This window comes from Eretmochelys imbricata, chromosome 8 (genome assembly GCF_965152235.1).
Source record: "Eretmochelys imbricata isolate rEreImb1 chromosome 8, rEreImb1.hap1, whole genome shotgun sequence".
In the NCBI taxonomy this organism is placed as follows: domain Eukaryota; kingdom Metazoa; phylum Chordata; order Testudines; family Cheloniidae; genus Eretmochelys; species Eretmochelys imbricata.
In genome coordinates, this window is record NC_135579.1 from 55,743,028 (window position 1) to 55,763,904 (window position 20,877).

The window sequence follows — 20,877 nt, forward strand, 5'->3', positions numbered from 1 at the left end:
TGTGGGTCTTACTTGAATTGCGTGCTGCACTAATTGTACTCTTCCATCTTTGAGGTGAATCAAACTGACTCCCATCTTCTTCAGTATCTCCAAATGCTCAGGGTTACTGGCCATGAAATCCCTGGCTCTCAGGGGCGGTTTTGGTCCACTCCCAAAACTCTCTTCTCTGCCAAAGAGGGTAAGGATCAAAGTTTCATCCTGGTACATTTGTTAAAAAATATATCTAACAGTTTTACACATGAGAGGTGTGCAAAGCTAGAGACATAATATATACAAAGCCATCAAAACCATAGGCACCAACTCCATGGGTGCTACAGGGCTGGAGCACTCACCAGCAGCCAAGCTCCCCTCTACCTCCCAAGCACATCCCCACTCCTCCCAGTGTTTCTCATCCAGCCACTGCCAAACAGCTGTTTGGCAGCATTAGCACACTCAGGGGGCAGGAGAATGTGACATGCTCCAGGGAGGGGGTGGGGATATGGGGAAGGAGTTGGAATATTGGCAGGGAGGGGATGGAGTTGGGGCAGGGAAGGGGCGATCAAGCACCCACATGAAAGAAGGGAAGTCGGTGCCTATGATCAGAACCTATTCCTATCTTCTAATGTATGAGCATCCCACTGGAGTATCTCAAGCTGAAAATTAAAGTTCTAGCAAACAAAACTCTTGGTAAAATGTTACCTTAAAATTATAATTGTTTTAAAAAGCTGTGAACTTGCCCAAAAATTTTCTAGTGCAATGTTGATAATGTAAAACTGATATATCAGCAATCTGATTAAAGTGTGAGCCAGCACTCTTCAATATCATTTCTAAATGTTCAGCATTTTGGTAATAAATGAAAATAAATTTGAATAAAACCAGAAAAGCCAGTTTTCCTAACAGACTGAGCATCAGATGCATATAATGCAACTGTTACTCAGCCCACTTAATTTTCACCTGCATAATTACAGTAGTCATATAAAGGCAGATATTTTCCAAATTTTACAGAACCACCTAAAATAAAATACAAGATTATCTATAGCAGCATTAATAAAATAAAGTCAAGGAAAAGTGTTTATTCAGTTGATTATAAAAATGAAACTTCATTTTCTTATTTATTCTCAGTGATTTCAGATCCTCTTTGTTCTTTACAAATTGATTTTTTTTTTCCTAATTGGCACTGCTGCAATCCCAACTTAGGATCTGTGATTTGTGCTGAGCTCCATCTACTCTTACATAATCAACTGCAGCTGGAAGTTAGCTGAACGCTGATAGGAAATGCAGCTAGCTTTAGGGCCAAAAGGAATACCATCTTGTGAACAAAGTAAGCATATCTGACTAACATATGCAGAGGAGATAGGGAGGCTTGGTTTTTTTGGGGGGTGGAGGGTTTAGTTTTTGGGGGGTTTTTTAATTGAATGACAGCCAATTTTCTGGCCATTCCTAGCAACGGAGGATATAAAACATGCTTCTTACACTCTGGCAACGCCCCTAGGACAGCTCTTATCCACCACATTTTTCAAAGGTTCACGGATACTCTGAGCATACATAGGGTCATTTGGGAAGAGAATCTGGGTGTTCGGACATGTCCACTCAAAGTTACTGTCATCCAGCTCCATGTATTCTGTTGTCTATAATGAACAAAGCAGATTATCTATTAAGAAACCCAATTACTCTAAATTTCTTATCAAAAGAAAATATCAAACAGTAGACTGCATCATCAAAAGTTAATTGTGTACAAAGCATAGTACTGAAGGTAGGAAGGTATATACAACTGCAATTACTAGTGAAGAATAGTAAGACTTTTACTTGCCTGCTTTTTTGCTAGCTTCTTGGCATGTGTATAAAATTTTAAGTGTTGTTGAAGCCTTTAACATTCCAATTCTCCCCTAGTCTCTATTTTTATATTATTTTCCTTTCTGAATAGCTCTCATGTCTGTCTTCATAGCATTCCCAATCAGAATGAAACAAATGATGTTGGTCATGATTCTATTTTGCTGCAATTTGGCAAAGATATGAACAGCGGCAAAGGCGCCAGAGATGTGTATCTGAAGACTCAAATGCAGTCCTGCCTTGGTTCCTCTTTGGAAGGTTTTTTGTTTTTTTTAAACCTAGTTACAGAAATTGAAGGATTTAGGCCCTCTACTGGTAAATGGAGTTTTGAAGCCGTGCTGTACCAAACATCTAGCACCCTATGTAACTTCTTGTTCTTTCCGATAGGAGAAAACTGTTTTTTGCTTTAGGTGTAAAGTTAATAGTGCCTATATTTTGGCTGTGGCAGCTCCAGACCATTAGGACTGTCCTGTTTTATGTCAAAAGACATGCCTCAGATTATTTTAAAGAATATTCCATGAGATCATCTCAGTTCAGTTCAGTTAAATATCTTTATTGATTTCTGAGCTGCCTAAAATGACTTGACACAAAGAAACCATAAAACTAAACATTAATAAATAAGGTTATATTGCCACATATAGCTTCCTGTTCACATATTTCAATAGGAACAATCCCAGGAGTCTCCTCCTCACAATCCATATAGCAACAGTCAACTAAACCTATGGGTGGCAAAACTATATCACCTAATTTCAAACCAGACCTTAACTATAAATCAAATGACATTCGTTTTCCTTTGAAAGGAAGAGATTAGTTTTTAACATTTGCAAATACCACTATTTATTTTACTGTCGCATAAGAAGTGCATAATAGTTTAGTATCTGTTCCTGGCTCTGCAAATGACTTGTTGGGTGATCCCAGGCAAGTCATTTAACTTTACTACAGCCCAGTTTTCCCATCTGTAAAATGAGTATAATACCGATCTGTTTACAACACACCTGTGAGAAAAGTCATTTAAAATTATTTATCAACAATAATTAATAATTCTCTAAGACCCAGTATTTAAAGGTGTATAAAAAGGCTCCAGAAAAAATATTCAAGTTGCTATAGCATAACAAAGCTGTTACTTATTTTATTGGAAGAAGTTACTACATACAAAGTAATTGTTCTCTTAGAAGTATGACCAACATAAAATAAATAGAGCCAAACCACCTACAGTAACTCCTCACTTAACGTTGTAGTTATGTTCCTGAAAAATGTGACGAAGTGAAACGATGTTAAGCGAATCCAATTTCCCCATAAGAATGAATGTAAATGGGGGGGTTAGGTTCCTCTTCTTCTCCCCCCACCTCTCCCTTTACTCTGCACACCACATCCTTGCTCTTCCCCCCTGCCTTCCCTGCCTCCTGCCCACAGCAATCAGCCAGCTTGCAGCGTTCAGGAGGGAGGGGGGTGGAGCGAGGACACAGCATGCAGTCTTCCTTTGCCTCCTGAACACCACAAGCCAGCTGATTGCTGCAGGCAGGAGGCAGGGGAGGGAGGCACACCACATCCTCGCTCCTCCCCTCTGCCCATGGCAATCAGCTGGCTTGCGACATTCAGGGGGCAGGAGGGAGGGGGGAGGAGCAAGGACTTAGCACACAGCTTCCCCCATCTCTCTCCTGCCTCTGCAGTTTGCGGAGTTCAAGAGGCAGGGGCGGGAAGGGGAGCCTGCGGGCCAAGTCCTCGCTCCTCCCCCTCCTGCCTGAACACTGCAAGCCAGCTGATTGCCGCAGCAGGAAGCAGGGAGAAGAGGGGGAAGGCGCTGATCTGTGGGGTCTGCCGGCGGGCAGGAGGCGCTCTTGGGGGGGGGAGGGGGCATATGGGAGCTGATGGAGGGCTGCCAGCTGTGGACAAAGCAAGCAGCCAAACGACATTATAGCGAAACATTGCACAACTTTAAATGGAGCATGTTCTGTAATGGAGCAGGGACATAAGATCGAAACAACGTTAAGCAAGTTAAGTGGGGAGTTACTGTACATGGAAAAAAGTCTGCACACTAAGGTCGCGTAAAACTGCTTCCCCACTATCGTCTATCAAATCAAATAGTGAAACAGCAGGAGGCCACCTTGCTAATCATGCACTAGGGCACAAATATTTCAAGTGGCTGACATGGTACTTAAAATAAATATAAGCAATGCAGCCCATTAAGAGGTGTTCCTTTTTCCCCTCCCATTTTATTGCAACCCAGATGATTCTAAAATGATCAGTGTTTTGGTTTCAATAACTGTCATAAATATAAAGGGAAGGGTAAACCCCTTGGAAATCCCTCCTGGCCAGGGGAAAGCTCCTCTCACCTGTAAAGGGTTAAGAAGCTAAAGGTAACCTCGCTGGCACCTGACCAAAATGACCAATGAGGAGACAAGATACTTTCAAAAGCTGGGAGGAGGGAGAGAAACAGAGGGTCTGTGTGTCTGTCTATATGCTGGTTTCTGCCGGGGATAGACCAGGAATGGAGTCTTAGAACTTTTAGTAAGTAATCTAGCTAGGTATGTGTTAGATTATGATTTCTTTAAATGGCTGAGAAAAGAATTGTGCTGAATAGAATAACTATTTCTGTCTGTGTATCTTTTTTGTAACTTAAGGTTTTGCCTAGAGGGATTCTCTATGTTTTTGAATCTAATTACCCTGTAAGATATCTACCATCCTGATTTTACAGGGGGGATTTCTTTATTTCTATTTACTTCTATTTTTATTAAAAGTCTTCTTGTAAGAAAACTGAATGCTTTTTCATTGTTCTCAGATCCAAGGGTTGGGTCTGTGGTCACCTATGCAAATTGGTGAGGCTTTTTATCCAACATTTCCCAGGAAAGGGGAGGTGCAAGTGTTGGGAGGATTGTTCATTGTTCTTAAGATCCAAGGGTCTGGGTCTGTAGTCACCTAGGCAAATTGGTGAGGCTTTTTACCAAACCTTGTCCAGGAAGTGGGGTGCAAGGTTTTGGGAAGTATTTTGGGGGGAAAGACACGTCCAAACAGCTCTTCCCCAGTAACCATTAGTAGTTTGGTGGTGGTAGCGGCCAATCCAAGGACAACGGGTGGAATATTTTTGTACCTTGGGGAAGTTTTGACCTAAGCTGGTAAAGATAAGCTTAGGAGGTTTTTCATGCAGGTCCCCACATCTGTACCCTAGAGTTCAGAGTGGGGGAGGAACCTTGACAATAACCTCGTGTCTATTTTACAATTTCTTCCTTGAGAGAAAAGCTCCTGACATCTGCTTTAAATGGGATGTTTTTCTATCTTTGCCTTAGTCAGATAGGCACCAAGTCTCAGAGCCTGGGTAACCTCACACAGGCTTTTGGGGCTTGGACTGCTGGGCTATAAAAATGCAATGTAGTGGTTCAGGCCCCAGGCCAGCCATGGGTCTTTTATTACAGTGTAAACATACACTGAGTGTCTTGTCTACAGTGCACAGTGGGCAAGTGTGATTTCTAAAGCACATCAATGTGTTGTACACTAACTAACTGGTCTGCTGTCATGAACGAAAAGTTCCCTATTACACATGAATGTAGTGCTCTTTCAAATAGCACTACGTTAATGCACACTTGGGAGCCTTTAGAAGTCTCACCCTCATAGTACATATTGCCATGCTGTGTAAATAAGTAAGAAAATGCTAAGTAAGGGATTAACTAAGAATTATCCAAGAGTGAACACACATCGAGTCAAAAAAATGGCAGATTAACATTGGGGGAATCCCTAGGTGATAAATCCTCTGTTCACTTTCTCATCTGTTTATTTAGTCTGCCCATTGAGCTACTGATGCTGGAAATATCAGTCTGTCAGAATGAAAAAGGCAAGAAAAGTACTGTTTAGACTACATTACCATTACCACTTCCAGCAGAGACTGAGTATGCTATTTCAACAGGTTCCCAGTTAGGAAGAAGGGGGAGAAGGAGACTAAGAGCCTGAGCCTCAAGTTCTGCTATTTGCTATAGCTCAACTGATTTCAACATTTTACACCAGCTGAGGATCTGGCCCTAGAGCTGGAAAGCTAACTTGGGTTTCCTCCCAGGTACTAAATCCTAGGTCAGCAGGCTAGCTCTCTCTGCATTTTATTTTTCCCTTAATATAAAAAATGACTTGGCAAATTTAATCTACGCTATGGTTAAAGTATTTTTAAAGAGGAAATAAATCTGAGCTCCACAAAACAAGAAAATGTATTTATTTATTTATTTATTTATTGGGAACACAAAAACTGAAAATTAGGGTTTTACTGGTTTGTTTTTTATAAGCACATGTGTTCTGACACCTTTCTGCCAAGTTCCAGCCCGGAGCAAGGTTTTATGGTTGAGTTATAAATACCTAAAAAACAGGTTTGATCATGGAAAAAATTGACGATATGCATGGGTGCCACTAATTACTGTCATGATAAAACAGTTTGCATTAAATATTTGTCAAAAATCTTATTGCTTAAACTTACCGTTTACCCTGATTTTTCCATGTAAAAACACATTAAAGTGGTATTAAAAACAGATAAAAGTTTAAAAAGATCACTCACTGTATTTTTCTTAGACATTGTTTGGTTTGTAGTAGAGAGCCAAAGAGGTAACAGATGAGCCTCTGTAGTGAAGATATAATCTTCTATATCAAAAATCATGTCTTCCTTATCAGCAAAGAGCAGGTAAAGGTATTTAAACATCTCAGCCAGGAAGAAAGAGTCCATTCTATGGGGCCAGGGAGGGGGGAAGACAGAGAAGACAGCCTTAAGAACAGTGCTATTTCCCAAATTGGCAGTAAAACAAATGCTCAGGATACCCAATTTCCAAACAGTTAATGATACTTAGCATTGCAGGTTTGTCATGGTGGGAAACAATGTCAAACAGGGTCATATTCCTGTTTTTCCCGTGACTTCCCCGCAGTTGGAGATCCTGCCCTGGGTGGCTGGGCTCAGCTCCCCACTCTGGGGTACTATAACCTGGCACACACAGTCGCAGCGCTGCTCAGGTGCCTTTATGTCATGATGCGGAGAAAGGAGGGAAGCAGGGCAGCCACGCCATATTGGACTGAGCTGAATAGCAGCACTGGGTTGCGCTGAGCCTGAACCTGGGCACAGAGCACAGCCCAAAGAGGGCAGAGGGAGGTACCGTTCAGCCCTCCGTGCCCCCTGAGGCTTCTCTCCTTGGGGGAAGCTCCAGCATCCAGGCTGCATTCCCCCGATGCTGCATTCCCCCTTCCCAATGATGCTCCACCCTGGGAAGGGGGCTCAGGAAAGTGCCAGCGTCCTCCCCTCCCAACCCACAGTGTCAGGGCTCAGGCAGGGGACGCAGCCTTTACAGGGTGTTCTAAATTTACCGAGACTGCTCTGTGTTTAATAAAAAAGGCTGTGACAAATCTGCAGACTTAATGATAGTAACTTTTGAGCTTATGAGCCCTGCTTGAGTGCTGCAATTACTGCAGAATTCCAATAGGAGGAAACTGTTTACAGACAGAAATAACAGTTCAAAAAGTTCAATGGAAAAGTGGTGTTACAATAACAATATACTGCTTGAGAATTCCGAAGTCAACATTTTTCAAATGAAATATGCTTCAAATTTAATCTACTTAACCATCATCCAGTTTTATTAAAAAGATATATAAAGAAAATATCAGAATAGGCTGTCTTCACTTTTTTACAGAAGTGTTATGATTTAAGGCTATGAATTTTGAAAGTTTTTAAGGCCAATTAGACTACACATATTCCATTAACATCAAATATGCATAATCTGAGGGTTGTTTATTTAGATGAACACAGAATACACTATCTGCATCTATCCAAAATTCAATTAATCTGAATACACATAAAAATAAGTTAATCAGACTCCTTTTATATTTTCTAAGAAACTTAAAAGTCACTACACTCTTACCTGTCCTCATGACTTCCAGTACGAACATCCTTCATTGCAGCAAATCCACAGGGTACTCTAGCATATTTGTTTAAATTTTCAATGAGCGTTTTTCCTACTTCTAGGTAGTAAGGGTCCCCAGTAGCCTATTTTTAGAAAAGTTGCACAATACTTAGATGTCATGTAAAATGTATAGCTGTTTTTTTAGAACTACTTGCTATGCATTAGTTTCTGGTATGTTGCCTTTTTTATACACCCATGAAATTTAATGTCATTGTTTCAAAAGAGAAGAGCCATATGCAGAAGAGGAAGTTCCTTTCAAATACAGTGCATTACCATTTACACTATATGGATACGCTATACTATGCTGGGACAATCAAAGGAAGACAAGGGAGTTACACTCAGATTTTTAAAGGTATTTGAAAATAAGACTTAGGCCTTGCAGTGCTGAGTGCAGCAATGCCTAAATACCTTTAAAAATCTGGGCCTCAGGCACCCAACTGTCACTGAATCTGAAGAGGCTGGGCCCCTTTGTACCTTTGAAAATCCTTGCCTTATAAAACAAAACTCTGAAGACATTTTCTAATAACAAAGAGTGCCTACATGTGGCTTGCATGCCATAAGTATTTAACTCCGACACATGTGAATGAGATGGGATCCAGTTCTACTCTTTCAGCTTTGGGACGCGGCACCAATAAAATCCAAACCTTAGTACCAAGTGTTGAAAAGCCAAAACAATGAAGAAAGTAGCCTTACTTTATACAAGAAATAGGTGCTTTCTGCAAATTCTGGTCTTAAAGGGTGCTGAGCCCAATGAACCCTGAAGTCTGTTGTGAAAGCCTGAGGAAGAAAGAATAGAGATAAATAAATATAGGCATAAAAATATACAGATTGTTTTGAAATCTAAAATAATAATTCACCAAAAGGCAGAAGGGTGCAAGTCCTGATCATCAATCTCTACTCCTTTCTCATTTATTTCCATTTCTAATTATAAAAAGCCCCTATCCAAACTTGTTCTAGGATTCCTGTCAACAGTTAGATGATTACTTTTTGAAAAAAAATTGATAGCGAATAATATTCTCTGATGACAGGCCTGATTCTGATCTTACATACACCAGTATAAGGGCATGGCTACACTTGCAGATGTAGAGCGCTGAGAGTTAAACCAGTCCTCGGGGAGCGCAGTAGGAAAGCGCTGCAGTGTGTTCACATAAGTCAGGCAGTGGAGTTACTTCAGAATAAACTAAAGACAGAGTTCAAAATTAGGCCCTATGGGCCCATTTGATTTATTCTGCTCTATTCTGGATTCTAGTAGATGGGATGAAATCAGACATTCAAAGTTATTCACCTTTCAAGTGTAGAAAGGTATAGATCCAGAATAGGCAGGTCTGATTATGTTAAAAACAAAATCAAACTACAACTTGTTATCGCTGAATGCTAGGGCAGGCAAGCTGCCACCTATGGTATGAATACTACAGCAACTAGTCAGCAACAAAACGAGTACCAGAAAAAACAAGAAAGCCTCTGTCCGCTGAAGACCAAGGACCAAATTTTTAAGTGCCTCTGCAAATGTTCCAGTAATGATTGTACACAGGCAAACAGGCTTTTGTGTGCACAGTTAACTTGTTTTCAGGCTCAACACAATAGGCTCAACTCAATACGTTTTCAGAGGCTCAGTGAAAATACGGCCCTGAACATGTTACTTCTCCAATGGATTCAGGCTTCACTTGGCCAAGAAACAGAAGGAAACGAAAAGTCAGTGTGATTCAATTGCATAAAGCCATTACATCACCAAGAAGATAGTTTCATATCAATGTTATGTAAACTTTGTATACTAGTGTGAAGTGATCCAAGGTCAGTTTAAAAAACAAAATGTATTCATCGTCACTTATCTGTTATATAACAATTGTTTCCCTCTATTGGTAGTTACAACATCTCAGGGAAAAATGTTTCATATCCAGAACGACACTCCTGTTGTGCATGTGGATTTGTAGGCTTCAGAAGAATGTTGAAACCAACTTTTTTTTTCTTTAAATTATACATTATGTCTAGTATTACTTGAACTGAGATCACAATCAGTTTATATAACCTTCCGCCTTACCTCAGGAAGAAAGTTATGCTTTTTTATCACCTGATATAACATCTCATGAGTTTCGATAGCAGGTCTAATGTCACCTTTCAATACCTACAAATCAAGAACAATAGCAATAAATACATAAAAGTCAGGCATGATATCTGTACAAGACTACCCAGCAATGTATACATTGCCAGCATACACAATAATACAGGAAATCATGATCCTCTGTTTCAGTGTATAATCTACTTTATTTATGTTTTTCTACTTAGCATGGGATAGGAAACATATGAGTGACTGCAACCCCGAGAGACCACTATTTCACAGCAATCATAACGGACTTGCAGGAAAGAGGACAGGATCATACTGAGACTGAAATTCTGCTTTAAAAGGGAATTTGCCCAGGTTTGTGACAGATGTTACAAAATTCATCTGTGGCCCAGGACTTGAACGGACCCATTCCCTTCAGTTCAAATTTTGCTACCAGAATTGCTTTTGAAAGCTCTAAAGACAGATTCTCAATCAGATATGTAAACCCCTTTGGGAATCCAGAGTGGCTCATATGATTGTAAAGGCCTAGCGGGCAGCAGAATGGACTTCTCATGCAATCATAATACCAGCCTTCTGAATCTGGTTGTAAGTAAATTCTGGAACAAGAGACTATTCTTTTTATTCATCCATACAAAATGTATTCTTACGAAGATTTATTCTAAATAGAGGGAAGAAATACAAACAGGAAACTTATGTTTCAGAGATTCAGCAATGAACACTCAGAGAAGGGTGTGAACAAGATGGGGTTGTTTTGAAAATCAATACTGCCACCAGTTTCAAAATCATTTGATCTGGACAACTATGTAGTAGGTCATGGAGGAAAGACAGGCAAGGGAACTAATGACAAACATCTGTAGCATATAAATGGGGGGGAGGAGGAGATATAATGAAGGGAGCCAATGACAAAGATAAGACAGAAATATCAACAGGAAGCCTTAAGACCCATGAGTAGGGTGGCCAGATATATATTTTAGACTGCTAGAAATGGAAGTTGAGCATCTGATATGCCTTGGAACCTTTTGGGCACCACTTTCAATGCGTGGGTAACAAAATCAGTAAGCTGTGAGCTTGGCAACTAAGAACTATACCCTAAGAAGAAAAGGGATCTCTATAGTTGACAGTTAAGCGAACGGGGGGTGGAGGGGAAGTACCTTGCTCCACTCTTGCAGGAGTTTCCCCCCCCCCTTAAAAAATGATTTGCACATGAATTGAAAAACTTCTGCAGAAGACTATCAGAGTTTGAGTCAAGCATTTTACACAGAATCATAGAATATCAGGGTTGGAAGGGACCTCAGGAGGTCATCTAGTCCAACCCCCTGCTCAAAAGCAGGACCAATCCCCAATTAAATCATCCCAGCCAGGGCTTTGTCAAGCCTGACCTTAAAAACTTCTAAGGAAGGAGATTCCACCACCTCCCTAGGCAACGCATTCCAGTGTTTCACCACCCTCCTAGTGAAAAAGTTTTTCCTAATATCCAACCTAAACCTCCCCCACTGCAACTTGAGACCATTACTCCTTGTCCTGTCCTCTTCTACCACTGAGAATAGTCTAGAACCATCCTCTCTGGATCCACCTCTCAGGTAGTTGAAAGCAGCTATCAAATCCCCCCTCATTCTTCTCTTCTGCAGACTAATGATGACTACATGATCATCAGGAGTTAACAGGTGAAAGAAGCAGAGCCAGGTAGATAATGAAAGGGTATGAAAGTTCAGACAATTTCCCCTCTTAACCCCCTCAAGCCAGTACAAACTTGGAAATAATGTGTCACCTGCATGATTTAATATAACCAGCAGAGAAAGCAAAGGCAAACAAATCCCTCTTCCACATCAGATAACATTTTTATAAGTTAAATTACTGAGCCTAAATGACAACAACTATATTATGTATTTTTCATATCTGTTTTTATGAACAATTATTAGTAAGTCCATTTAATGTGATCTGAGGACTGGGGGTTTTAGAAACCTTACCTGCAACCCTGGGAAGAACGCAAGCAAAGAGTCCATCCAGGTCCGAGCATTTAGCATTGGTTTGTGAATATGAACATCAAGCAGAAGAGGTGGTTGACTAATGTACCTCATTATGGCATCATAGTGCTAACAAAAACAGAAACATCATAAGCTCACATCTCTTTCAAAAGGGACATGAAAACCCAGTAGTTTGCTATATTTCATTTCAGCAAGTTAATGGTTTCAGGGAACTGCATCCCTGCAATTAGTGATACATAAATAAAAACACAGCTCCTAGTTATGCAAATCAGAATGCAAGAACCTGAATAATTATTGCACAGCTATAGAGTAATACACATATACATGTGCACAAATATATTCAGCAACCATTACTATGAACATCCAAGTTTTTTCTCTACTTGGCTACTATACATCATCTGCATTGACTGGCTCCTGTGGCATCGTTTTTAAGCTGGCTAACAGCAATAAAGATTGCTGCAGTTTCTCACTTACTTTGGCTGAAGCAGAGAACTCCAAAAATGCATTTATAAGAAAAACATTGAACGGGACTAACTGCTCTAAAAATTTTAAAAACCCTTTGGATAACTTGTCTGCTTACCCATTCCAAATCCCTCTTCTCCCCAGAATAGCTGTCTTATTTGTGTTTATATTAAAAACTGTAAGGCCTGCAATGCAAAGACCTCAACCTTCAGTTGGGGAGTTTAGGAGGTAATACTATACCATGGGCTGAACAAATAGGAAGCCCAATTAAATTAGTATAATGGCAGCTATACACATTAACAATATAAATTATTTTTACTGTTGTGACAGACTCTTAACTGAACGGTTCTGACTTTTATATTGCTTGCAAGAACCAAGAAAATTCATTTCATTTGTGCATCACCATTCTGTATTATTTTAGTGAAAAAAGTTAATGATTTTCAGAAAATTTAGCAGCCTTATGAATCTAATAAACCTATGAACAAGGGCACATATATTTTTGCAGGTTATAATCATATAAGCATTGGGCTGGATTAGCGTCTCTGTACTCATGGTTCTGCCTTGGTAGATGAAACCCAGAATTTGATTTTCAGGTTCAGCTGTTGCTCTGAGAGCAAGAGAAGCTTTCAGGTTACTTTTATGATAAGAGAGGCCTTATATTAATCGGGTTTTCTGTAAAACAGTGTAAAAGTAGCACTGTAGAGCTCCAAAATAAGTCTCAGTACAGCCCTCCTTGGTTAGAAAGTTATGGCTATACTGATTTTAGAATGATAGCCGTGTTAGTCTGTATCAGCAAAAATAACTAGGAGTCCTTGTGGCACCTTAGAGCCTAACAAATTTATTTGGGCATAAGCTTTCGTGGGTTAGAACCCACTTCATCAGATGCATGGAGTGAAAATACAGGAGCAGGTATAAATACATGAAAGGATGAGGGTTGCTTTACCAAGTGTGAGGTCAGTCTAACGAGATTAATCAATTAACAGCAGGATACCAAGGGAGGAAAAATAACTTTTGAAGTGGTGAGAGAGTGGCCCATTACAGACAGTTGACAAGAAGATGTGAGTAACAGTAGGGAGAAATTAGTATTGGGGAAATTAAGTTTAGGTTTTGAGTGTCTATTCAGGGCTAATCTGATGGTATCCAGTTTGCAAATTAATTCCAGTTCTGCAGCTTCACATTGGAGTCTGTTTTTGAAGTTTTTTTGTTGAAGAATTGCTACTTTTAGGTCTGTTATTGTGAGTAACTTAATCAACTTACTGTGTTAAATCTTTCCAGGAAACGGTCATCTCCAAGCAAGACATAGGCTTTTAATAAATATTCATAATACGAGTCTATTCCTGCTCCAACTCCACTATCTAGAAATAGCACAAAGAAAGATACAAAAGTACTGTATTTTTAAATTTAAATAGTTATATGGATAAAAGTTTTCAGCTGCTAATTTTCAATTTGATTTCAATGGCTACTGTCTGAATGAAAGAAAAGGAGCTATTCAGGACAACTGAGAGTGAAAATAAAGGAGCATGTAGATTAATGAAGGGCTGCACTGAGTAGTATGCAGTATTTTCCTACTTTTTTGAAAATGTGTTCTAGTATATTTGAACATAAAAGAGTATGCTCAGGCATGCTGTTAAGTCAAGTGTTTAATTTCTTTGTAGGAAAATATTTTTATTGGCCTGAATACACAATTGCACTCTTATTTGTACTTTACTGTGCACTTAAAGTAGATTCTTTGAAAATTTAGCACTAGAAATCTCTCAGCATCCATGGACTTAGGGAATGTTTTCCTTGAAACAAAAACTGATTTCTCAGGCAAAATATTCTTGCAGAGAAAGACCAGGCTTCATTATACCTGGTTTCTTCAGATCTGAAAGTCCACTTGCCTTCCTAATGGTATTTTAAAATCATTTAAACTCCCAAGAGCGGCATGTGATCATGGGTCTTAGAGTCAAAGCCACATACCTTTGCGGACCCAGTCTCCAGTATGTATATTAATAGTAACTCCCACTAAATTACTGTTGCGTTGTCTTTTTTCCCAAAGAAAATCAAGCGCCTTCCGTGCATATTCCTGCAACCAACAAAAAATATTTTAATTGAAGTGTAATTACAGGGCAATGCAGGAGGCAAGAAAAAGCATCAGGTGCTGGTATACAAGTTTTTGGGTTTTTTGTCTACTAAAATAATGGAGCTATAAAGTAGAATATATTAGAGAGAGATTCCTATTTAGACTGAATTTCCTAAAGGTAGAACTATTCAATAATACATTGAATTCTCTTGAAAAGCAGCACTTATTCTATTTAACCAGTCATTTTGTTGCTAATTAAAAGGATTTGCATTCTATCTGTAACTGCCACCCACACACTATATAGCTTTGGGCAAGTCACTTAACTTGTCTGTGCCTCTGTTTCCAACTGACAAAATAGGTATAAAAGACCCTTTTTGTTTATAACCATTAAAAAAATTCATTAAAAACAAAAACCTTATATAACATTTCAAGACCCTCTAATGAAACGGTGCAACAACTAATTTCTTCTAATCCAATGGGATATAGTCAGATTGCCTTCTAAGTTATATCTGCCCCAGCCACACTGCCATACACATCTTTTCAGATGTTTCTAGATGGCACAGTAGCTCTATCCAATAGTAGGCTAAGTATGTGTATTAGCCCCCTGTAAATACACAAAGGGAGGCATGAACTGGGGTGACACCTAGCCAAAAAAGGATACAGACAACCAGCCAGGCACGCTAGGTTTTAAGGGTGAGATAATCAAAAGTACTCAGTATTGGCCTAACTGCTCTCATTGACGTTAATGACAGCAGAGTTAGGCCAACACTGACTGCTTTTTAAAAATCCAACCCCATCTCTCTCAATGGAGGATTTCTACCTTTAGCATTACAAACTGAAGACAATACAGCTATGTATACAGCACTTTTCATACAGACTACTGTGAATCTGAGTTGGTTGCTCACTTAGCTGAAACAGGGCACTGCTGATTTAGAGTCTCTTGGATGGTGACTCCCTTCTACAAGCAACAGGAGAGAGTGGCAGACAGCAGTGAGTCAGAGGGCTGTTGAAAATATGCAAAAAGTCTCTGATTCTAAAGGCTTTAAACCAAATGCTTAGGCAGTTTATATTAGGTAGTTTGTATTGCAATATGTTACATAAAGGGAATAAATCAGTATTAAAAAGGAGTAGACTATGAATAATTTAAGATGTGTTCAGATACAATAATCTCTACAGAAAGCTAGCAGTGTACTCCAAGAATTAACTCTGAAATATTTGGTTAATCAAATTAAGAATGAAAAATATCTTACAGATGAACCCAGAATAAATCTTGGTTGAGCCCGTTTAATTTGTTTACACGCTACATCAAAGAGAGAATCTGTCTCAGATCTCTAGTCCAGCACTCGGATTTGACAAAGCCCTATCAGTATGTGTCAGATATTTTTGACTTTCCAATGGGAATAGTTACTCTGGCACTTCTGCAAATTCTCACACCTTCAGTGAATAAGTTGCAGTCACCACACTTTTACTGCTGTAAAGTTACAAGCCTTATTTAAAGAAGTTAGAACCCTTAGTTTTATTATTTCACTTTAATATCTTTTTTGCTTTTTCAATGAAGCAGAACAAGAGAATGCATTTCAAAAACAGTTCCACTCTTAAAAGTGGCAGTGAGAAACTAGCAGCTTGTTATTCAACTTAACTGTGTATTCAGAATTGTACCTGCATTTTTACTGCTTTTTACTCTGATTAGCCTTGCACAGCCAGTACAGTTAAGAGAAACTGGATTATATTTCCCCTTATGAAGTAAAAAAAACTGTGTTGCATGGCAATCAATACACCTGTACAAACCCAGTGAGGAGAATGGGGGTTGCACACGTCACTAGGGCATAACTTGGAGACCGCAGATGTCATTGAGGGCCTAATTTGGCCGGCAGAATGTTTTTTAGCAATGATGGTATGTAGGAAGGATGAACCAAGCTCAAGAGTCAGGGCCCTATTTAAGTATACTGGGCTGGCAGTCAAAGCACACACCCTTTTTTTTTTTTTGGGGGCGGGGGGGTGGACATACAAACTAAACTTGTTTGCCTTGAAATCAGAAAACATGGAAGTTCACTATGCTATTCTCAGAGTGAATTTTCAGAATAGAAATGCACTTTAAATACCATGTGCCTCAGTTCTCTTCTTCAATGTTAGTCTAACAAATCAGTAGAACCTTTCTAGCCAAGCACCTTGGAGAGAGTCTATTAACGTGACTCTTCAATATATTAAGTTTTATATTGATATTACTACTTGTACTGTAAATCACCTTCTAGAACTTTTTGAATAAAAAGTTTAAAATAGTACTTAAATTAGATATGCCATATTAGTGTAAGTTTTTCTGGAAATGCACCTTATCCTTGTGCACAGTAAAGCTAAAGGATGCAAAATCCATTACCAACCACAAATACAACTAATCTGAAACAAGTTCACTCTTTACCCATGGATTTGAATTAGAATTACAATAATGTAACAGCACGCAGTTCAAAACCTAACCCCAATAAATAAGAGACCATAGAAAGCAAACCTCAAATATTGATGTTCCTGTGAATCGGCTTAGAGCAGCAAACTCAAGTATCAAGGTACCTGCACAAGCCGTACAAGTATCAGTCTCTGTTCCTGTTCGAGCTTCTGGACTTCTTAAACCAAATTTTAAATTAACCTAAAAGAAAGTAAAGATTGTATCTTTTACTAGCTGCAAATATATATATGTCAGTGATGGGAGAGAGATTGGAACTTAGATACTGTACTTTATCTGTTCTTTATTTATTCTAATTAAAAAACAAAAATCTTAATCTAGTCTCAGCTGACACTACAACCGTTCTTTTAACTCTACTGCCATAGAAAGGTATGTTAGGTAAAATTTTCAGAAGTGCCTAAGTCACTTAGAAGTAGAGCTGCATGGGAAATGGTTTCTTATCCTATCAAAAAAAAATGTTAAAGATTTCAAAAACATTTCCTGTTCTGCATCAGGTCAAAACAGAGACCTTTTGAAATTACTTGTGAAAAATGAGAGAGAATCCAATATATTCAACAACCCAGTGGTAAGGGCTACTCGCCTAGGATGTGGAACACTCAGATTCAAGTCCCTGCTCTGTCTTATACATTATAATTAACCAATAAGCTAAGAGTGTGCCATGCTTTAGCTTCATGTAATGAGAAGTTACAAATATGAAAAAAAATTCCAAATTATACCCCAACAATAACCTTCGCAGACTGGAGACTTTTTTTATTTTTTATTTTATTTTTTTAAATAGGCAAACTATGAAAGTTTGGGTTCAACTCAGAATTCACCTAAGGCGCATGCTGAACACTCCCAATTAACCAGGCTGTAGAAGGCACATCAGTAAATTTTAAGTAACACTGAAAAGCCATTGTTGTTCCAGATTATTTAGTCATGCCTAGAGGTGCAAGATACTAGTAGACAGTGGTTTCATGAGATTTCTGCCATTTCTAATGAGTCAGAATGATGCATTCTGGGTCATTGTCAGCAAACCTGGAAAAGCAACAAGCTACACAGCCCAAAACAAAATTTAAGAAATTAGCTAGCACTGGTCATGAAATATTAATTGATCTGCATTATTAGGTGTATGGAAAATAGAAGTATCTGTGATAACTGTTTACACCCACAACTGACACTAATAAAAACGGGTTTATAAAAAAGTTTAAATGATTTCTGTGACAAATGCCTTCACAGCCTAGTTAGCAAGGACATTCTGCCTGTATTTAACTCACAAATGAACTATTTTCTGATCCTACATACATAGAAAATTAATGCATAATCTGTCACAAATAAGGTTCTCTCCCTCTCTATTAAATAACTTCCTGAAATATTAACAAAGTTTTGCCTATTGTGTGGAGTGATCTGGATTATAAAACACTTACTCTTGGATAAGGGAGACCACTAGTAGTGTTAAAAGCAGGTAAAAGTTTGTAGCCCAATTGTTTTGCCATGTGCAGAAGTTCACCACTGTACCACTGCATGTATTCACCTTTTTCTTTCAGCATAATTGCCACAGAGTGCCCACCTAAAAGACCTCTAAACACAAGAAAAGATATCCACATGTATTTCAAGTCAGTAAGTCACAGTAATGCAGTAATTTCTATCACTTGTGACAAGCACTGTATAAACAATTGTGATGTGTGTTTCAGAAGTGCTGCGCACATACAATTCCAACTGAAATCAATGGAAGCTGTGGTGCACCTCTAGGGGGCAAAAAAAAAAAAAAAAAATCAAGCACTTAATGACTACGGTGAATTTTTTTTCTCCCCCGTAGGTAACATACTTAGAGTGATGAGCAGATTAACAATAAATTGTCCCCTATAGCATTTTACTGAATATATATAAAACACACTGAAGTAGTAGATTACTGAAGAGAACTAAATGATTAATCCTGCACATGGATGGAGTAGGTCATTATCTTAAAGGTTATCATGAGCCAAATGAAGTGATGATGTTTATATAAGCCCTGAGTAATCAAATATTGATCATCATTTTACTACATTTTCAGAAAGTTGTCACACAGAAGTTATCTGAATTCTGAGAGGCATACTTGTTTAATATCTATAAACAAGGTAATTTGAAGGAACCTGTCAGCATCTTAAGATTTTTTTTAAAAAAACACAAACAGATGTGTTGTCTGTGTTTTTCATTCTCAAGAGTGATTATCACATTTCAGAATTATCCCTTAGCCACAGACCTAATATACTGCACACTCCTTATTGACTCAAAACATAAATAACTAGCACCCATGAGATTGTACAAATCAAATTTTATAAACTAGAGAAATTTGACAGTGTATATCGAATGTTTGACAACATAATCTTAGCTTTGAGGCCATGTCTATGTTAGGAAAATGAGCTTTGACACACAGGTTGTTAGCCACTGCTATCCCAGCACTTTTTTCAATCGGTATTGAAAATACCTCTCCTGCCGGTGTGGACAGCCAACTGAATTTGACATCTATTATATCAGTTTCTTCCTACAACAGAAGTTGAATTCTGTTGATCCAGTGGAACCACCATTCTCAACATCAGCTGAGGTACAAGTAAATGTTTGACAAAACATAAGCTTGAGATCACATCTTAAGTGCATTGAAAATGAAGAAAGCTAGTTACTTACCCAAGGACTCTTATGTTAGTTTCAAAAACTGATACAACTATGTCATTATCTAAATTAACATCTTTTATCACATTTTTTACAGCATCTTCAAACTCTTTGGTTTTATTTAACACCTAGAAAACAAAAATAACTTTAGTCATTTTAGGTTCTGATGCTGTAACACTGATCTACTTCAGAAAGCGCTAGTGCAGTCAGACATTCAAGTACGATATAAAGTTCAACGTGTTAAAACCAGGAAATAGTCAAGATAGCTCAAATTGCTTTTCTGCCTGACCATATCAGATTCTGATACATTATGTGAATAGGTATCAGTATTAGTCTGGTTTGCTATAGTGATGTACATGAATGACAAAGTAGTTTTCAACAGGGAATAATTCACTGAAAATGTATGATGATTACCCACGTTAGATCCTTTCTTTCACTATAGTGCATTGTAATCAGTGTTTTCTGCCACCTGTACCCACATATTCTATTCCTTGAAATCTGGAACTGAACTCCACAGTTCAAGCTCATCCCTGCTATAAGGTCTGAAAATAGGGCTGTCAAGCAATTTAAAAAATGAATCGTGATTACTCATGCAATTTAAAAAATTAATAGTTTTTAATTGTGTGATTAATTGCACTGTTAAACAATAATATAATGCCATTTATTTAAATATTTTTGGATGTTTTCTAGATTTTCAAATATACTGATTTCAATTACAACACAGAATACAAAGTGTACAGTGCTCATTTTATTTTTGATTACAAGTATTTGCACTGTAAATAAAGAAATATTTTTCAATTCACCTAGTACAAGTACTGTACATTTTGCAAAGAAACATAAGAACAGCCATACTGGGTCAGAGCAAAGGTCTTTTTTCCTGCAGAACTGGCGCTGCAGAGCTGCTGGTGGCCACTAGGGGCCACTGGACCCCGCAGAGCCCAGCTTGTAAATAGAAGACACTGCTGAAGGGAGGGGTTGGAGATGGAGAGTTCCCCACAGCTGCCATTCCTGGCATGCCTGAAGGAAGGAGGTGGTGTGCAGGAAACTCCATATAAGCCTGGGATGCAGCAACGGGCTGTTTCTCCCTCTGGATCCCTGGGCTTTACATGGCTGGCCTCTAAGGTGGGGCGGGGGTACAGGGCTCTGAGCCAGGGGGGCTCTCCCGCGGCTGGGTTCTGTGAAGAGGGAGCGCAGATGTCTGGGCCAGGGAGGCCCCTGCGGCTGGGCTCTGGTTGCAGGTGTCTGGAGAGGCGGGCGCCCCGAAGCTGAGCTCTGGGAGGGGGGCATGGGTGTCTAGGCCAGGAGGCAGCTGGGCTCTGCGGGAGAGGGGGTGCAGATGTGTGGGCTGGGGGCACCCCACAGCTGGGTTCTGGGGGGGAAAGGGTGCAGGTGTCTGGGTGGGGGACCTGTGGCTGGGCTCTGTGCGGGCAGGGGGAAGGGCAGAGAAGCAGGAACTGGGTTTTTTTTGTTTTTTGTTTTTTTTTTTTTTACTCGTG

General features: G+C 39.1%; 1 protein-coding gene across 2 annotated transcripts in view; it reads right to left on the bottom strand.

Moving 5' to 3' along the window:
- EDEM3 (ER degradation enhancing alpha-mannosidase like protein 3) overlaps window positions 1–20,877 on the bottom strand; it is a 46,862-nt gene that overhangs the window by 12,561 nt on the left and 13,424 nt on the right. For both annotated transcript variants that reach the window (XM_077823582.1, XM_077823584.1), the window contains exons 5-16: window positions 19,397–19,509; window positions 18,160–18,313; window positions 16,802–16,936; window positions 14,196–14,301; window positions 13,494–13,591; window positions 11,757–11,882; window positions 9,766–9,849; window positions 8,421–8,504; window positions 7,686–7,810; window positions 6,341–6,506; window positions 1,453–1,607; window positions 13–166 (exon numbers count right to left, since the gene is read on the bottom strand). In XM_077823582.1, the coding sequence (XP_077679708.1) occupies window positions 13–166; window positions 1,453–1,607; window positions 6,341–6,506; window positions 7,686–7,810; window positions 8,421–8,504; window positions 9,766–9,849; window positions 11,757–11,882; window positions 13,494–13,591; window positions 14,196–14,301; window positions 16,802–16,936; window positions 18,160–18,313; window positions 19,397–19,509 (1,500 nt within the window). The remainder of the gene's footprint in view (window positions 1–12; window positions 167–1,452; window positions 1,608–6,340; window positions 6,507–7,685; window positions 7,811–8,420; window positions 8,505–9,765; window positions 9,850–11,756; window positions 11,883–13,493; window positions 13,592–14,195; window positions 14,302–16,801; window positions 16,937–18,159; window positions 18,314–19,396; window positions 19,510–20,877) is intronic.